The sequence below is a fragment of the Quercus lobata genome, chromosome 9, assembly GCF_001633185.2.
Source record: "Quercus lobata isolate SW786 chromosome 9, ValleyOak3.0 Primary Assembly, whole genome shotgun sequence".
In the NCBI taxonomy this organism is placed as follows: Eukaryota; Viridiplantae; Streptophyta; class Magnoliopsida; order Fagales; family Fagaceae; genus Quercus; species Quercus lobata.
Genome location: NC_044912.1, coordinates 16,832,551 through 16,849,285, shown reverse-complemented (window position 1 = coordinate 16,849,285; position 16,735 = coordinate 16,832,551). Strand labels below are relative to the sequence as shown.

General features: G+C 38.8%; 1 protein-coding gene across 1 annotated transcript; it reads left to right on the top strand.

The window, feature by feature from the left end:
• Positions 1-15,778: 15,778 nt before the first annotated feature.
• On the top strand, positions 15,779-16,735 carry LOC115961311 (protein FAR1-RELATED SEQUENCE 5-like). Its single transcript, XM_031080309.1, has 2 exons — positions 15,779-15,799; positions 15,848-16,735. Exons 1-2 carry the CDS (start codon positions 15,779-15,781, stop codon positions 16,733-16,735), a joined length of 909 nt encoding a protein of 302 aa, XP_030936169.1.

Genomic DNA, 16,735 nt, shown 5'->3' with positions numbered 1-16,735 from the left:
ACATACTGATGCAGTATTGAAAGCTCCACCAAATGCATCGCAGAAATCAGTTTTAGACTACTAGAAGTCAGTTAGTTTGCTAAAATTGGAATTGACAGGTAATCCAGCTTGATACGATTTAGTTTTATATTTTATGTTGTTATCTTTTTTATTCACATTGGTTGTTAAATGTTATATTATTGCATTATAAAGACAGTATATAAAAATATAATATTATTTTATTACATAGCATAACTAAAATAATATGGTGTTTATTGCTATACATTTCATTTTTATTATTTTATTCTCATCTTATTTTATTCAACATTTAAATTTAGCAACATCCTTCATATCATAATTATTTATATTTTGTCTCATTTTTTTTTAAAATTAAACGTATAATATTTTATTCAATAAATAAAAATTGTTCTTATAAAGTCTTCCCATGAAATGTTACAATGCATCAATGGAAAAATGAAATACAAAACAAATATCAATTTAGAAACACTCAATTTATAAAAATAATAATAATAATAAATAAATAAATAAAAAGAATAAAATTTTTTCTTATAAAGTATTCCCATAAAAAGTTACAATGCATTAATAGAAAAAGAGAATACAAAAAACATGCTATTTTAGAAACACTAAATTTATAATAATAATAATAATAATAATAATAATAATATCAAACCAAACATATCATAAAATAATAAACTAATAGTTATGGATGTACTAACTTCATGGCAGCAAAATGGAGTAAAATAAAAATAAAAATAAACGTTACTGTAAGGACACAATTCTTTGGCGGCCCAATAAGGATGTTGGGCTCGCGCGTGAAAGATCCCTCACAATATGATTTGTAGAGAGTGGGCTTGAAAAGCTTAGCCGTTGGTCACGGGGCGATGCCCGATCATGGTTTTAGAGGAATTCATGTAGAAAAAGGATTTGGGCCTGAACATTTGAACCCTACGGCATCGGATCCTATGGGATGGGCCTCCTCGGACTTGATCCGAGGACCATTGGGGTCTTACCCCGGTTACCCGACGATGGGTTTTTTCTGTAATCTCAGGTGTTGTTGAGATGTTCTCACCCAGATCCCCTCCCTCTCTTGGAGGTGGGATCCAGCATCCTCTTCTAGGTTCACTTACTTTTTCTTTTATACTAGTTTACGTCCGCTGTCCTTCGTCCACGTGTAGGGCCGATCTTTTATTAGACTGATATTTGTCCCATCAGTCTAGTCCCAGAATTGTGGGGGATGGTTGATAAAGCTGAAGAATACAGCTCTTGTTAGGTGCAGAGCCTTATCTGGGAGGGGTAGTGTAGGGATAATTCTCCCCAGATATTTTAGATCTCCTTCCATATTTATCCCTTTATTATTATTATTATTATTATTATTATTATTATTATTATATATATATTTTTTTTTACCCCTACCCTCAATGGGGCTTTGGGTCTGCCGAGGACGAAACTGTGCTCGGCTGCATCTCCGGGCCATTACCTTTTTTGGGCTTGGGCCTTTAGACTCCCCACGGGCAAGTGGGCCTGGCCCATAAATTATTAGGCCCCACAATAGCCCCTCAAAACCCTGCTGTCCAACATCCTGATTGGAATGGGGGGTTTTGGTAATACCAGGCCCTTATTGTGACTCACTTAATTCGGTCTTTGACTGACGCTGGCGACTCTTCACCTGCCCAAGAAGTGTACCGGTCTACAAGGTGCTCCTCTTAATTTTTTCATGATGCGTTTAGGCCGTTTGGTTATCCGAAGCGCGTCTTTAATATCTTCCCTTCACGAGACTTCCCAGATTCAATGGTTATGGATGGCATGGGGGAACGGATCGGGTGTATTCTTGTCTGCAGACTTCCTCGAGGATCTGAACACATTAAGTATTCCCCTCTTCGTCCCCTATATAAAGAGGAGAAACAAGAATCGTTTCTCCCACAGATGAATCCCTTTAAGATTTGAAAACCCCTTAAATTCCTTCCGGAATTTACTTTTACTCTCCGATTATTCCTTAGCCTGAAATACACTCTCCTTAGCAGTAAGCGATGAAAAAACCATTCCCTTCCCAGAAACGCCCTGTCTTAACAAAGCTCGAAATGACTCGGTCAGGGCAAGGATGGCGGAGACTTAAGATTTGTCCCCCCTTCCTTTCAGCCAAAATCCGAAGCAGGGGCTCATCACGTCAAATTTTCGGCGTGACTGAGCCGAGAATTCCCATCATCGTAACCAACCGCTCTCTTACGAGCATACCTAATATGGCTCCAGTGTGTTAGGAGTCAGGAACGAGGCAGGGACTAAGTGTCTCTGCTTCTTCCTCTCTTCGTTCACTGGTGGCCCTCTCCGCTTCCCTTTCTTAGTCTTCCCAGCACCAGATCCATTCTGGTGCTTTCTCTTCTCCCTCTTTTGCTCCTTTTCTTTCTTTTCATCTCTTCTCTCTTCTTCTCCTCCTTCTTTACTCATGTCCTCCATCTTCTTCATTGATTTCTTCCTTACTATTTCCTTCTCCTTTCATCTTTTTTCCAAAGAAGGTTCTTATCATAATATGAGCAGCATCGAGGCAGAGATTGGAGAGACTTTGAAGACGAGTTTAAAAGACGCCTGACTGTTTACTTATCTGTACTGCGGATGTTACCGTTGCTTAGGCAGTTCACATTTTGTATAGGCTTGTTTGAGCCCCTCTTTGTACGTTGTAATGATTTTTCATATTAATAAAAGTTGTTATTTTACTTCGCATGTTCTGTCTATGTTTTTACAAATTTGCAAGCGCTGCTCGGCGCAATAATATACCATTTGAATCAATAATAACTAAAGCCAAAATACTTGCTAATAAAAAGATGTCACTATAACGTTAATAGAATTGATTGACATATCAATGCGCACCTGTAAATAGCGATACTTGTCCGAAACGAAGCCGAGATTAGAACTGGATGTTCTATGTGGTGTAGGAAGTAATTATTCAAAGACATATCATCCGCCAAAGTGAACAGCCCCCTTAGGCTTCCGAATGGTGGAGTGTCTCGCCATCATCTTAACACTTTGATCGGCCTTAACACTTTACAGTATTTGAGCTGGGGACTTTCCCTATCTTGAGCAGTTCCCCATAGGCTTGAGTCCGAGGACCATGCAAGGCCTTGGTTCTGTCCAAAACTTGTAAGGTTTTCTTTTTTGTACTTGGTTTCCCCATAGGCTTGAGTCCGAGGACCATGCAAGGCCTTGGTTCTGTCCAAAACTTGTAAGGTTTTCTTTTTTGTACTTGGTTTCCCCATAGGCTTGAGTCCGAGGACCATGCAAGGCCTTGGTTCTGTCCCTGGGCCCCTATGCTGTACGGGCCTGGGCCGCGAATTTACTAGGCCCAGGAATTGAGAGGCATTTCCGTACTCTTGGGTCACGCGGTACTTTTTGGTGTCCCGGTGTTCGAGGTGCGCCTTCTCGAGGATCTTCAAATCCTACGGCTGAGGATGAAGTTGGAAATTGAGCCAAGTCTGCTTCATCCGTAGCGTTCCTTGGGAACTTGCATGAATTAAATGCTACCAGTTCAGTTCTGGGTACAAATAGGATAGGGGATCACTTCACTTGCACATGAACTCTCCTGTTCCTTTCAGAACCATATATCTTCCATACCCACGATCTCTTTTCTAGTGCCACTGCCTCAAAGCAAGATGTTAGAGGCGTGGATGGGGATGAAAGATCTCCGCACGCTTCAGAGGCACCGAACCCTCAAGGTGATACGGTATGGACAAGGATGGCACAGATTCAAGCCAGTCCTCCGTCTTGACGGGAGGAAGAGGGTATTCCTCCCTCTTTTAGTCAAAATCCGAAGCAGGTTCTGGTCATGCCAGATTTTTGGTATGTCAGAAGAAGGAATTTCCGCCATCAGCGCCGTCTGCCTTGTAGCAGGCAAATTTTTGCGGGAGCTTCCCAACTTCCGGCCCCCTGCACCTTTTCTGTAGATGGTGTTAGCCTGAGGTCAGATTCCCTGCACCTTTTCTTCACCGGTGTCAGGCTCAAGTTGGGTTCTTTTGCTGCCTGAGTTATGGGCGTGCAAAAGTATTGAGGAGGAATAAGGTCTCGAAGCAGTAGCCAACCTCTCCTCTGAGTCACCTCCTCGGCTTTATCTTCACTCTCTTGTATATATTTTTTTTTTTACTTACGTAGTTAACTTGGATGTAAGCTTGTTTCAGCTTGTCATTGTACATTGTACTGCTCCTTTGCCTTAATAAAAGATGTGTTTACCTCTTTATACATACTTTTCTTCTCTGCAACAACTACTTTGTGCATGAATATTAAATCTAAGCTTGCCCTTAATGATATTCCGGGCAGAAAAATGCCTTAACACAGATTCGTACTAGTTTAAACTCATAAATATTATCAAGTATAACAATGATAATCCTTAATAAATTAAACTTTTGGAACTAACCGGGATAACTGCTGAGTGCTGCGCGATGTACGCTAGGCCAATGTCCAAGAACGATAAACTCCTAAATAATTCATCCGAGGAGGTAGCCGAGCAATGAGGGACCTCAATCGTGTTTTTGGTAACATATCGCTTTATGTAGCATCAGTCCCTTTGGTACTGAGGATCCGAGGGTAAACTGGGGAATCCATTCAGTATGGGGATTAACCCAACTGTTAATGGGTAGATCCCGGATAGATTCTAAGGTTCATGTAACGTGATTTTTCTTTTAAGTAATTGGTTTCCCCACGGGCTTGAGTCCGAGGACCATGCAAGGCCTTGGTTCTGTCCAAAACTTATAAGATTTCTTTTTTTTTGTACTTGGTTTCCCCATAGGCTTGAGTCCGAGGACCATGCAAGGCCTTGGTTCTGTCCAAAACTTATAAGATTTCTTTTTTGTACTTGGTTTCCCCATAGGCTTGAGTCCGAGGACCATGCAAGGCCTTGGTTCTGTCCAAAACTTATCAGATTTTCTTTTTTTTGTACTTGGTTTCCCCATAGGCTTGAGTCCGAGGACCATGCAAGGCCTTGGTTCTGTTCAAAACTTATTAGATTTCTTTTTTTTTGTACTTGGTTTCCCCATAGGCTTGAGTCCGAGGACCATGCAAGGCCTTGGTTCTGTCCAAAACTTATAAGATTTCTTTTTTTGTACTTGGTTTCCCCATAGGCTTAAGTCCGAGGACCATGCAAGGCCTTGGTTCTATCCAAAACTTATCAGATTTTCTTTTTTTGTACTTGGTTTCCCCATAGGCTTGAGTCCGAGGACCATGCAAGGCCTTGGTTCTGTCCAAAACTTATCAGATTTTCTTTTTTGTACTTGGTTTCCCCATAGGCTTGAGTCCGAGGACCATGCAAGGCCTTGGTTCTGTCCAAAACTTATCAGATTTTCTTTTTTGTACTTGGTTTCCCCATAGGCTTGAGTCCGAGGACCATGCAAGGCCTTGGTTCTGTCCAAAACTTATAAGATTTTCTTTTTTGTACTTGGTTTCCCCATAGGCTTGAGTCCGAGGACCATGCAAGGCCTTGGTTCTGTCCAAAACTTATAAGATTTTCTTTTTTGTACTTGGTTTCCCCATAGGCTTGAGTCCGAGGACCATGCAAGGCCTTGGTTCTGTCCAAAACTTATAAGATTTCTTTTTTTGTACTTGGTTTCCCCATAGGCTTGAGTCCGAGGACCATGCAAGGCCTTGGTTCTGTCCAAAACTTATAAGATTTCTTCTTTTTTGTACTTGGTTTCCCCATAGGCAGTCCGAGGACCATGCAAGGCCTTGGTTCTGTCCAAAACCAAAACTTGTAAGATTTCTTTTTGTACTTGGTTTCCCCATAGGCTTGAGTCCGAGACCATGCAAGGCCTTGGTTCTGTCCAAAACTTGTAAGATTTCTTTTTTGTACTTGGTTTCCCCATAGGCTTGAGTCCGAGGACCATGCAAGGCCTTGGTTCTGTCCAAAACTTAAGATTTCTTTTATGTACTTGGTTTCCCCATAGGCTTGAGTCCGAGGACCATGCAAGGCCTTGGTTCTGTCCAAAACTTATAAGATTTCTTTTTTGTACTTGGTTTCCCCATAGGCTTGAGTCCGAGGACCATGCAAGGCCTTGGTTCTGTCCAAAACTTATAAGATTTTCCTTTTTTGTACTTGGTTTCCCCATAGGCTTGAGTCCGAGGACCATGCAAGGCCTTGGTTCTGTCCAAAACTTATAAGATTTCTTTTTTGTACTTGGTTTCCCCATAGGCTTGAGTCCGAGGACATGCAAGGCCTTGGTTCTGCAAGGCATAGGCTGAGTCCGAGGACCATGCAAGCCTTGGTTCTGTCCAAAACTTATAAGATTTCTTTTTTGTACTTGGTTTCCCCATAGGCTTGAGTCCGAGGACCATGCAAGGCCTTGGTTCTGTCCAAAACTTATCAGATTTTCTTTTTTGTTTATTTTTCGACCATAAGCCCCTATACCAGGGCGGGGAAAGTTGGCTTGAGGCCGGAAGCCCCTAGAGATGCCCGCGCCCTTGGCACTGCAAGGCGTAGCCCCTAGTAGAAGCTTATGCCGGAGCAACAACTGTATGTCGCCGGAGTCGGAGGAAGCCCTAGGAATTTCTGCTCGCTAGAGAGCTGACTCCACCGCCACCTGCGCCAACGCGCAAGCTTTCCCACAGACGGCGCCAATTGTAAGGACACAATTCTTTGGCGGCCCAATAAGGATGTTGGGCTCGCGCGTGAAAGATCCCTCACAATATGATTTGTAGAGAGTGGGCTTGAAAAGCTTAGCCGTTGGTCACGGGGCGATGCCCGATCATGGTTTTAGAGGAATTCATGTAGAAAAAGGATTTGGGCCTGAACATTTGAACCCTACGGCATCGGATCCTATGGGATGGGCCTCCTCGGACTTGATCCGAGGACCATTGGGGTCTTACCCCGGTTACCCGACGATGGGTTTTTTCTGTAATCTCAGGTGTTGTTGAGATGTTCTCACCCAGATCCCCTCCCTCTCTTGGAGGTGGGATCCAGCGTCCTCTTCTAGGTTCACTTACTTTTTCTTTTATACTAGTTTACGTCCGCTGTCCTTCGTCCACGTGTAGGGCCGATCTTTTATTAGACTGATATTTGTCCCATCAGTCTAGTCCCAGAATTGTGGGGGATGGTTGATAAAGCTGAAGAATACAGCTCTTGTTAGGTGCAGAGCCTTATCTGGGAGGGGTAGTGTAGGGATAATTCTCCCCAGATATTTTAGATCTCCTTCCATATTTATCCCTTTATTATTATTATTATTATTATTATATATATATATATTTTTTTTACCCCTACCCTCAATGGGGCTTTGGGTCTGCCGAGGACGAAACTGTGCTCGCTGCATCTCCGGGCCATTACCTTTTTTCGGCTTGGGCCTTTAGACTCCCCACGGGCAAGTGGGCCTGGCCCATAAATTATTGGGCCCCACAGTTACAATATGCATATTTAGTATATTAGAATTATCATCAAATTTGGGAAAACAATAGGATGTTAACAAAGAGGGAGAGAAAGAGATTTGTAAAAGAAATCAAACGTCAATTAAATAAATTAATTAGTAACCGTTAATTGGAAAACAAAGAGACCGACGGCTAAAGGAGTAAAAAATTAATTAAAGATGACCCTACGAATGTTATTATAAACTTTACAATGCAAATAAATAAATCGTTAAATTCACTTAATTAAATCATATAATCAACAATTAAATAAAATCATACAAAATTTAAACTTGAAACTAATCAAACTCTAATCTAGAAATTCATATTTATTATCAAAACTAAAAGGAAAACATTCTTCAGTAATAATAGAAATATATAAGAAATAAAGATGCAAATTTTCAAAATCTTTTTTTTTTGACGTTTCATTTAACATTATTTATAAATAATAAAATATATAAAAAAGTCCTTAAATGCTTATATTCTTCAGACACCATGACTTTTAAAATCTAATGAAAGGTTTGAAGAATTTAACTCTCATTTAATGCCTCTATTATGAAAATCAATAGCCAGTAAAATATGATAATAGTAAGAAACATTATAAATGAGAACATGAAAAAACTAATTTGCCACTATTACTATGGAATAGATGTCTTTTTTTTATGCATCTAAGAAAATGAACTGTATAGGGTTTACTTATTAAGGTATATATAAAGATTCACGTTAAAAAAATATGTAAAGGTTTTTTGAAAAAAAAAAAGTAGATGTAAGGTTTTTATTAACTTAAAAGACAATGAAAAACCAATTTTTAATTACTACAACCGTCGCTACTCTATAAATCACACACAACACTATATTCGATATCCTAAACAACATAGTTAGGCCCTTTTGGATATACACTACCATATTCAACTTATAAATTACAACCCAAATCAATCATACAATTACACAATCAAAGTATGAACATGTAACATGTATTACCTTCTGAATTATTGCTTGGAATTTTCACAATTATTGAAAGAGAATCTCCAAATTTAATTTTTAGAAAACATCAAGACAAGGTGAATTTTATTCTTTTTAACTTCCATAGAAAAAAAAATGTTACGCACATTATTTCAACCCTTATGGAAAAGAAGGTTTACATGTAGCATGCAAAACGTGTTTAATTGATTTAGAGATGTAAAAATTAGTCAACCAACTATGGTAGAATTAAAGTTTCAAATTTTAAATAAAACAATTCTACAATAATAAAAAATTATTTTGTGGTAAATATGATTATGAAATGCATTACTTTTCATTAAATTAGTTCAAATTACAAAATAATAATAATAATAATGAGATCGCCATAAAAAATAATCACGCGCAACGCGCGGGTCTGTGACTAGTATTAATAATGATCCATTCTCTCCTTTGTAACTTTTTCCCCACATTGAATGATATGGAATTGTGTGTGCTTGACATTTGTTTAGTATTCATCAATGTGGGGCTGCTGGAATGTGTTTATGAACTGTATTCATACTGGTTTCAGTTTAATAAAATAAAAAATACAAAGTTAAATAACCAATTGGAAAAAAGAGATGTGAATATGAAATTTTATAATTTCAAAGTCAAAGAGAGTAAATGATGACAATTCAAGGCATGTTGGCACAGACAGGCTACTTAAAAGATCAGAAATTTCATGTGTTACCAATGTTACCAAATGTTACCAATGTGACAAAAAACAATCCCAAAGCCACAAAAAGAATAGATTATGAATTAAAGAGTTTTGACCAAGCTATATCCAAAAAGTTTATAAATCTTATTATATTGTTTTGTCTTTTTGGATATTGCAACTTATATAACATCAGACTCCAATATTAGGGATAGATAGACAAAGGCCAGGTGACCCTTCTGGTTCCACTGTTGGGCATGCCTTGTTTTGCTATGTTCCATGGCAGCCACAGAGCCAGGTGTGCAAAACTGCAAATATATTCAGGGTGGTAAAATCTTTTGACAGATTGACTTAAGGCACACTATCCAGACTTGATGAACCAAACTTTTTGCAAATTTCTACCAACAAATGTCTGCAGCAAATTTCTGCAGAAATTTGTTTGTTTTCTGCAGCAATAAAAATTTCTATGTCTTTCGAACAAATTTCTGCAACGAATTTCTGCAGAAATTTGTTGAATTGCTGCAATACAAATTTCTGCTGCAATCCAACAAGTTTCTGCACAAAATTTCTTGCTGCAATACCCATTTCTGTTGCAATCCAACAAGTTTCTGCACAAAATTTCTGCAATACAAAATTGCTGCAGCAAATTTGTTGGGTTGCCGCAATACAAATTTTTGCTGCAATCCAACAAATTTCTGCAATACAAATTTCTGCAACAAATTTTGCTGCAATGCAACAAATTTCTGCAGCAAATTTTTGCAATAACAATTTTTGTAGCAAATTTCTACTGCATATTTCTGCAGTTCTACTGCATAAAATCATAGTTCTACTGCATATTTCTGCTGCACACAGTCACAACTCACAGCACACAGCACACAGTAACAACTCACAAATTTCTGCTGCATATTAATAGTACAAACACTTACAGCAAACACAGTAACAACTCACAACTTTCAGCTTGTGCCAACTAAGTCACAGTTTGTACAAACACTTACAGCAAACACAGTCAAACAAATACAAACACTTACAGCAACACTACAAAATATCAGAACACAGTCAGTTCTACAAATATCAGCACTAGACCACAGTCACGGTTATCACTTTCTACAAAATAAAGGGCAATGTTCCATAATTAATCCTATCACCATAACTACACAAAACAAGCAAAAAAATGAACTTGTGCTCTCTTCACTTTCTTGGACCATGCACAGATGATGATTGACTCCCACTATGACTGATTGCTTCCATGTATCTGGATGCATTCTTAGAAGCCTTTACAGTCTCTGATGTGACCACCCTTGCCTTTTTCTGCCTTGGCTTTGGGTTGCTGCTGCTGGAGTTTTGATGTGCACGTACATTCTGTGTGGTGCTGCCTGACTAGTGTGGTGCAGCTTCAGTGGAGCTGTGCTGTTGGGTATATGTGCTTCTGGTCCTGGCATGAGGTGTTACATTTGGACTGGATTGGTGCATCCTGGTCTGAGATGGTGCAAATTGAGTGGCTGAGCTTGTCTTGGCATGAGATGGTGCACCTGGCCTGAAGCTGGGCTTGCTGGATTGGCGTGGTGCACTTGGAGTGGCTCGGCTATGCATTCTAAACTGAGGTGGTGCACCTGGAGTGGAGCTGAAGCTATGCATGCTGGCCTACAAACAGCAACTAATAGTTGGATTAATGCTGTGTGTTCATAGGATTAGAAAAATCTGTTTTAATAAATGGCTAGCAAAGCAAGCCATTCTCTAACAAGCATATCAGATGTGTTATGAACAAGTCACAGGGCATGCAATGGCTAATGAGAGTCATGGAAAAGCACATATGTAAGCATGAGTTTACTGTAAAATGTAAATGACAACCGGCCAGAATTATTTTATTTTATTTTTTTTTTTGGTTTTGTTTTTGGGGCCAGGCAAATAAATTACTATGACAAGCTCATCTACAATTGTATTTCACATATATTACCTTTTTAGATGAACCGGTTCTATTTGTGGAGTTCCCTCCAATCTCACCCTTGCAACTTCTTTTATTATGCCCTAACTTACCACAGGTCTTGCATTGCTTAGAGATGCCGGCACTTCTTGTTGGCTCATTAGATTCCCTTGCTCTCTTCTTCTTTGGTCTGCCAGGTGGTCTTCTTTTGATGGGAGGCTGAACTGGGGTAACACCACTAGGTCTCCACATATTGGCTCCATTGATTGGTGTTATGATTGGTTCATAGCAAGTCTTGTATGTAGAGACATGGTAACATGGATGAACATACTGCTCAGCATCTTGTCTGTTAAAAAATATGCAGCTGATTGCATGAGCACAAGGTATGCCACTTATATTCCATTTTCTACAACTACAGTGTGCTGTGGCCAAGTCAACGGTGAAACTTTGCAGACCATTTTTTACTTCAAATTGGGTTTGTCCTGCCCAACAAGCTACCCACCTATTGGCTGCCAATTTTTCCTTGTGCAACCTTTTCAGAACCTTGGCACAAATATCTGACTCTACTCTCTGAATCTTCTCTCTGTTCTCTTGAAACCGAGTCATGATATACAGCCTGATACACTCAAGCTGCAAGTACATACAAGTAAAATAAAACATTAGATATTAATTGCAAAATCTACTAAATTGTGAGTTGTTACTGTGTTTGCTGTAAGTGTTTGTACTATTAATATGCAACAGAAATTTGTGAGTTGTTACTGTGTGCTGTGTGTTGTGAGCTGTGACTGTGCGTAGCAGAAATATGCAGTAGAACTGTGACTGTATGCAGTAGAACTGCAGAAATATGCAGTAGAAATTTGCTACAGAAATTGTTATTGCAAAAATTTGCTGTAGAAATTTTTTTCCAGAAATTTGTTGCATTGCAGCAAAATTTGTTGCAGAAATTTGTATTGCAGAAATTTGTTGGATTGCAGCAGAAATTTGTATTGCAGCAGCCCAACAAATTTGCTGCAGCAATTTGTATTGCAGAAATTTTATGCAGAAACTTGTTGGATTGCAGCAGAAATGGGTATTGCAGCAAGAAATTTTGTGCAGAAACTTGTTGGATTGCAGCAGAAATGGGTATTGCAGCAAGAAATTTTGTGCAGAAACTTGTTGGATTGCAGCAATCCAACAAATTTCTGCAGAAATTTGTTGCAGAAATTTGTTCGAAAGACATAGAAATTTTTATTGCAGCAGAAATTTGCTGCAGAAATCAAACAAATTTCTGCAGAATCAGCCTGATACACTCAAGCTGCAAGTACATACAAGTAAAATAAAACATGTGATATTAATTGCAAAATCTACTAAAAACAGTACCAAACAATGAACCTAATTAAATGTAGGTAATCACAAAGACTCATACCATGCTAATTATAGGCTTAGACCTGAATTTAAGAATCCTACTGTTGAAACTCTCACACATATTATTTACTATAGTGTCAGTCAAGGCATCCTCACTAAACATGTGTTTGGCCCATTTTGTTGTTGAATGAGTATCCAACCAGCCGTGTGCATCAACATCAATGCCCTTCAATTCATCCATCACCCTATCAAACTCTTCTTTATAAGTTGCTTTGGCTGCCCTCCAAAAGAATTCTCTAATCAAAACACCAGGATGGTTCTTCCTAAAGTTGTTGTAGAGGTGCCTACAACAAATTTTATGCTCATACTGTGGCCAGTTATCAATAAAAGTATGCACCAACCCCTGTCACAAATAGTACCAATGTCCTTAATTTGTCTTAGAGATAAATACAATGCATAAATGAAGAAAAAAAAAACCAAATAGAGAATAAATTACACACCTTTTGCTGGTCTGACATAAACACCCATCTCCTATCCTGACCTATGTCTGCAAGCAACAAATTGATGAACCAAGTCCAAGAGTCCTTGGTTTCAGCCTCTACCACTGCATATGCAAGTGGAAAATACTCCTCATTAGGATCTCTACATACTGCAGTAATCAACTGTCCCCCAGACTTGTTCTTCAAATGGCAGGCATCCAAACCAATGAATGGCCTGCATCCAGACAAAAACCCCTTCTTGCAGCCCTCCAAACATATGTATAGCCTCTAAAAATAAGGCACCCCACACACTAAATCCATCTCAGCCGCTAAATCACCATCATGGAAGGTATGTACCTTCATAAGTATGGTACTACCAGGACTAGCTCTTCTTAATTCCTCACAGTACTCCCACAGCTGGTTGTACTGTTGTGTATAAGCCTCATCAACATATTCTCGAGCCTTTTCCCTAGCCCTACCTGCTTTTCCTACACTTATGTTTAGGGTATACTTGTCATGGACAGCCTCTTGGATGTCTTTCAGCTTGATATCAGGCTGTCTTTTCACCTTCTTCATCAACTTCTTCCCAATGTATGATGAAGCACACCTAGGATTCTTATAAGTTCTAGAGCAGGTGTGTTCCAATGTCAAAGTCCTTAATTGGTAGCTCCTCTCCCTTGGCACTTTTGTTAGATATGCAAAAAACTTACACCCTTCTTGGCAGACAGCTCTTACCCTTTGTAAATCATTTTTAACAAATTTGATCCCCTATCCACCAGAAACTGCATAATCTGTTATCGCTTCCTTGAATTGCTTAAGTGTAGTAAATAGCATATCTTTCTCAAAATAAATATGCTCAGCCTTAGCCACTGGCTTAAACATAGGGAATTTCCTCACTTGCTCTTTTTTCTGTTCCCTTTCATCTCCCACATGTGTCTTGTTATCATCCTCAGACTTATCATCACTATCATACCCAAACTCATCATCAGATGATGATTCTACAAGACTGTGCAATTCCTCACTCTCATAATCAGAATTCATTATACCAACACCCATTTGGCCTGGTTCATTAACTTCAGCATCATCCTTACCATCCCAACTGTCACTACTATCCTCAACAAAGTCCCTAACACCATGGTCCAACTCTACATCATCTTCTAGGCCACTTCCCCCACCATCACTTCCCACACTATCACTGCTATCACTAATATGAATGACCTCAGGTGGATGCTCAGTGATAGGTTCTTTACCTACTCTTCTTGAACCCGCTTGAGAAGCAGCCACCTTAGTAGGAACACCAACATTAACCTCAAACTCATCCTCATTTTAAAAGTTTGATCATTAAAATACATGTCATCACTATCACTATCATAAAAATCATCCCCATCATCTTCACTGCCATCATCATTGTCATAATAACCTGTAAGTCTTGCTCCAATGCCAATGGCTGCACACCCTCACTAGCATCCTCTCCTTCATCAACTAATATAGGCTCATGTATTGGGTGCTCTACATACACATGAATATCTTGATGACTCCTCACTAATTCTGTCAGGTACATGGCATCACTATCATCAACAATCAAATGGAAGTCTGCCAGTTCTTGGTCCACTCCAGGCATTTTATACCACAGCCTGCTAATAGATGTGTACCCAAAATCCCTACATATACTCTCTATCTCAACCTTAGACCACCTATCAGGATCACAATTATCAACTATATCTACTGCACCTCCCACATATTTTCGACCATGCTCGGTAAAATGGCCACCATGATGCACGGATATACTAAATAGGTTATCCATTCTGCATGCAACATAACACCAAAACCAATTAAACAATGCTAGGTACAGAACAAAATATATATTATATTTAACAAAACAACACTCATTCCTAATAAAATATTCTATTATGCATGCAGACAACACAACACTTAATCAAATATTTAAGTAAAAATCATACTAAAAGAAACAGAGAAAGCACTTTTGTCATACACGGGGAACACAAGGACCACACAGTAAACCACAAACAAACACATGCAGATAAGGACCAACAAACAGTCAAAAAGCCAAAATATACAAAAAGGCAACACAACACTTAATCAAATATTTAATTAACAATACAACATTTCAATAATTTTGTCATACTAAAAGGAACAGAGAAAGCACTTTTGTCATACTCGGGGAACACAAGGACCACAATGTAAACCACAAACAAATACATGCAGACAAAGACCAACAAACAGTCAAAAAGCCAAAATATACAAAAACTTTGTGGCCCCTACTAGGAAAAAGCCAACAAGCTTCTTGTAAAGCTATAAATAAGGACAGAGAGAAGACCTTTTCACAAAGACAGAGGCCTCTAAGCTTTCATTTTCTCCACTGCCAGGCACCACAGTGTGGGTATCAAGTGGGATTTTTCGGAGATGGGCTTTGAGAAAGAAGTGTCTCTCGTGTGGGTATCAAGTTAGTGTCTCTCGTGTCTCTCTTTCAGAGATGGGCTTCGTGAAAGGAGTGAGATTTTTCTTGAGATGGTTGATGATGATGGTGGTTTGAGAGAGAAGTGTGATTTTTCCTTAGCTTGATGATGGTGGCGTTTCGGCAGAGGCAGAGCTTCACTTCGCTTCACTTCACTAGGGATTAAGTTTGATTTGGAAGAAAAGGTGCGCACCAGGGATGAGGGGTGGGTAAGTACACACATGTGGGGGCTGGACTTATCTCATTACCTGCGCGCCAGTGGAAGGTAAATTCAGGATAAGTGCTTCACGTGACACTCACGTGAGTTATTAATCTCATTCCTTCCTTATTTTATTCACCAGCGTGTAAAAAAAATAATATTTTATTAATCCCGTTAGTTTTCCCGTTAATTGGTGACGGAATGAGGCTTTAAGGACTAAAACGGAAAGCGCAAATTGGTTTTAGGGACTAAAAGTGGAAAAAATAAAATGTAGGGACTAAAATGGAAAAACGTCAAAATGTAGGGACTAAAAGTGCATTTACGCCATCAATTTGCTGCAATGGCTAAAGCAATAACAGAGGTATTTCCTAAATCTAATCATCGTTTGTGTGTATGGCATATTTATTAGAATGCTGCTAAGAATCTACATCATGTATTTCATTCATCTAAGCAATTTGCAAAAGATTTTAGTGATTTTTTATATGAGTATGAAGATGAAGATGAATGGCTTGTTTCATGGGATTATATGCTTAAGGAATATAGTCTTACTGATAATAAATGGTTGTGTAGCATATTTGATGTGAAAGAAAAATGGGCTATTGTCTATGGTCGACACATGTTCATTGTCGATATGAAAAGCACCCAACGTAGTGAGTCAATAAACAATGTGTTGAAGAAATATTTGAAACCAAAACATGATTTTGTGCGCTTTTTAGGACATTACTCTAGAGTTTTGGTTGATAAGAGACATCAAGAATTACAAGCAGAGTTCAAAATGAGGCAAACAAAACTGATTTTACAGTCTAATGTAGAGATGTTGAGACATGTTGTAGAGCTGTACTCCCCAGAAATGTTTCAAATGTTTCAAGATGAATATATGAAGATTGCTGATTGTACTATTTACAAGGCTAATAAATCTGATACTATCACAGAATACAAGGTCAAATATAGTCAAAGAATTCAAGAGCACCTAGTTAAATATGAAGCCTCAAATACTTCGGTGGAATGTAGTTGCAAGAAGTTCAGCTTTGTAGGAATTCTGTGTGCCCATGCTTTGAAAGTTCTTGAACATAAAAATGTTAAGAGACTTTCTGTTCATTATGTATTGAAAAGATGGACGCAAGATGCAAAAGCTAGTTCTATCAAGGACCATCATGGCATTGATATTAAAAGTAATGCTCAAGAGTCAATAGGAAAACACTACTCTTATTTGAGTCACAATGCTCGTGAAATTTCTATACTTGCAGCAGAGAATAAGATAATGTATGAACATACCAAAGAAGTTTTGAAAAATTGA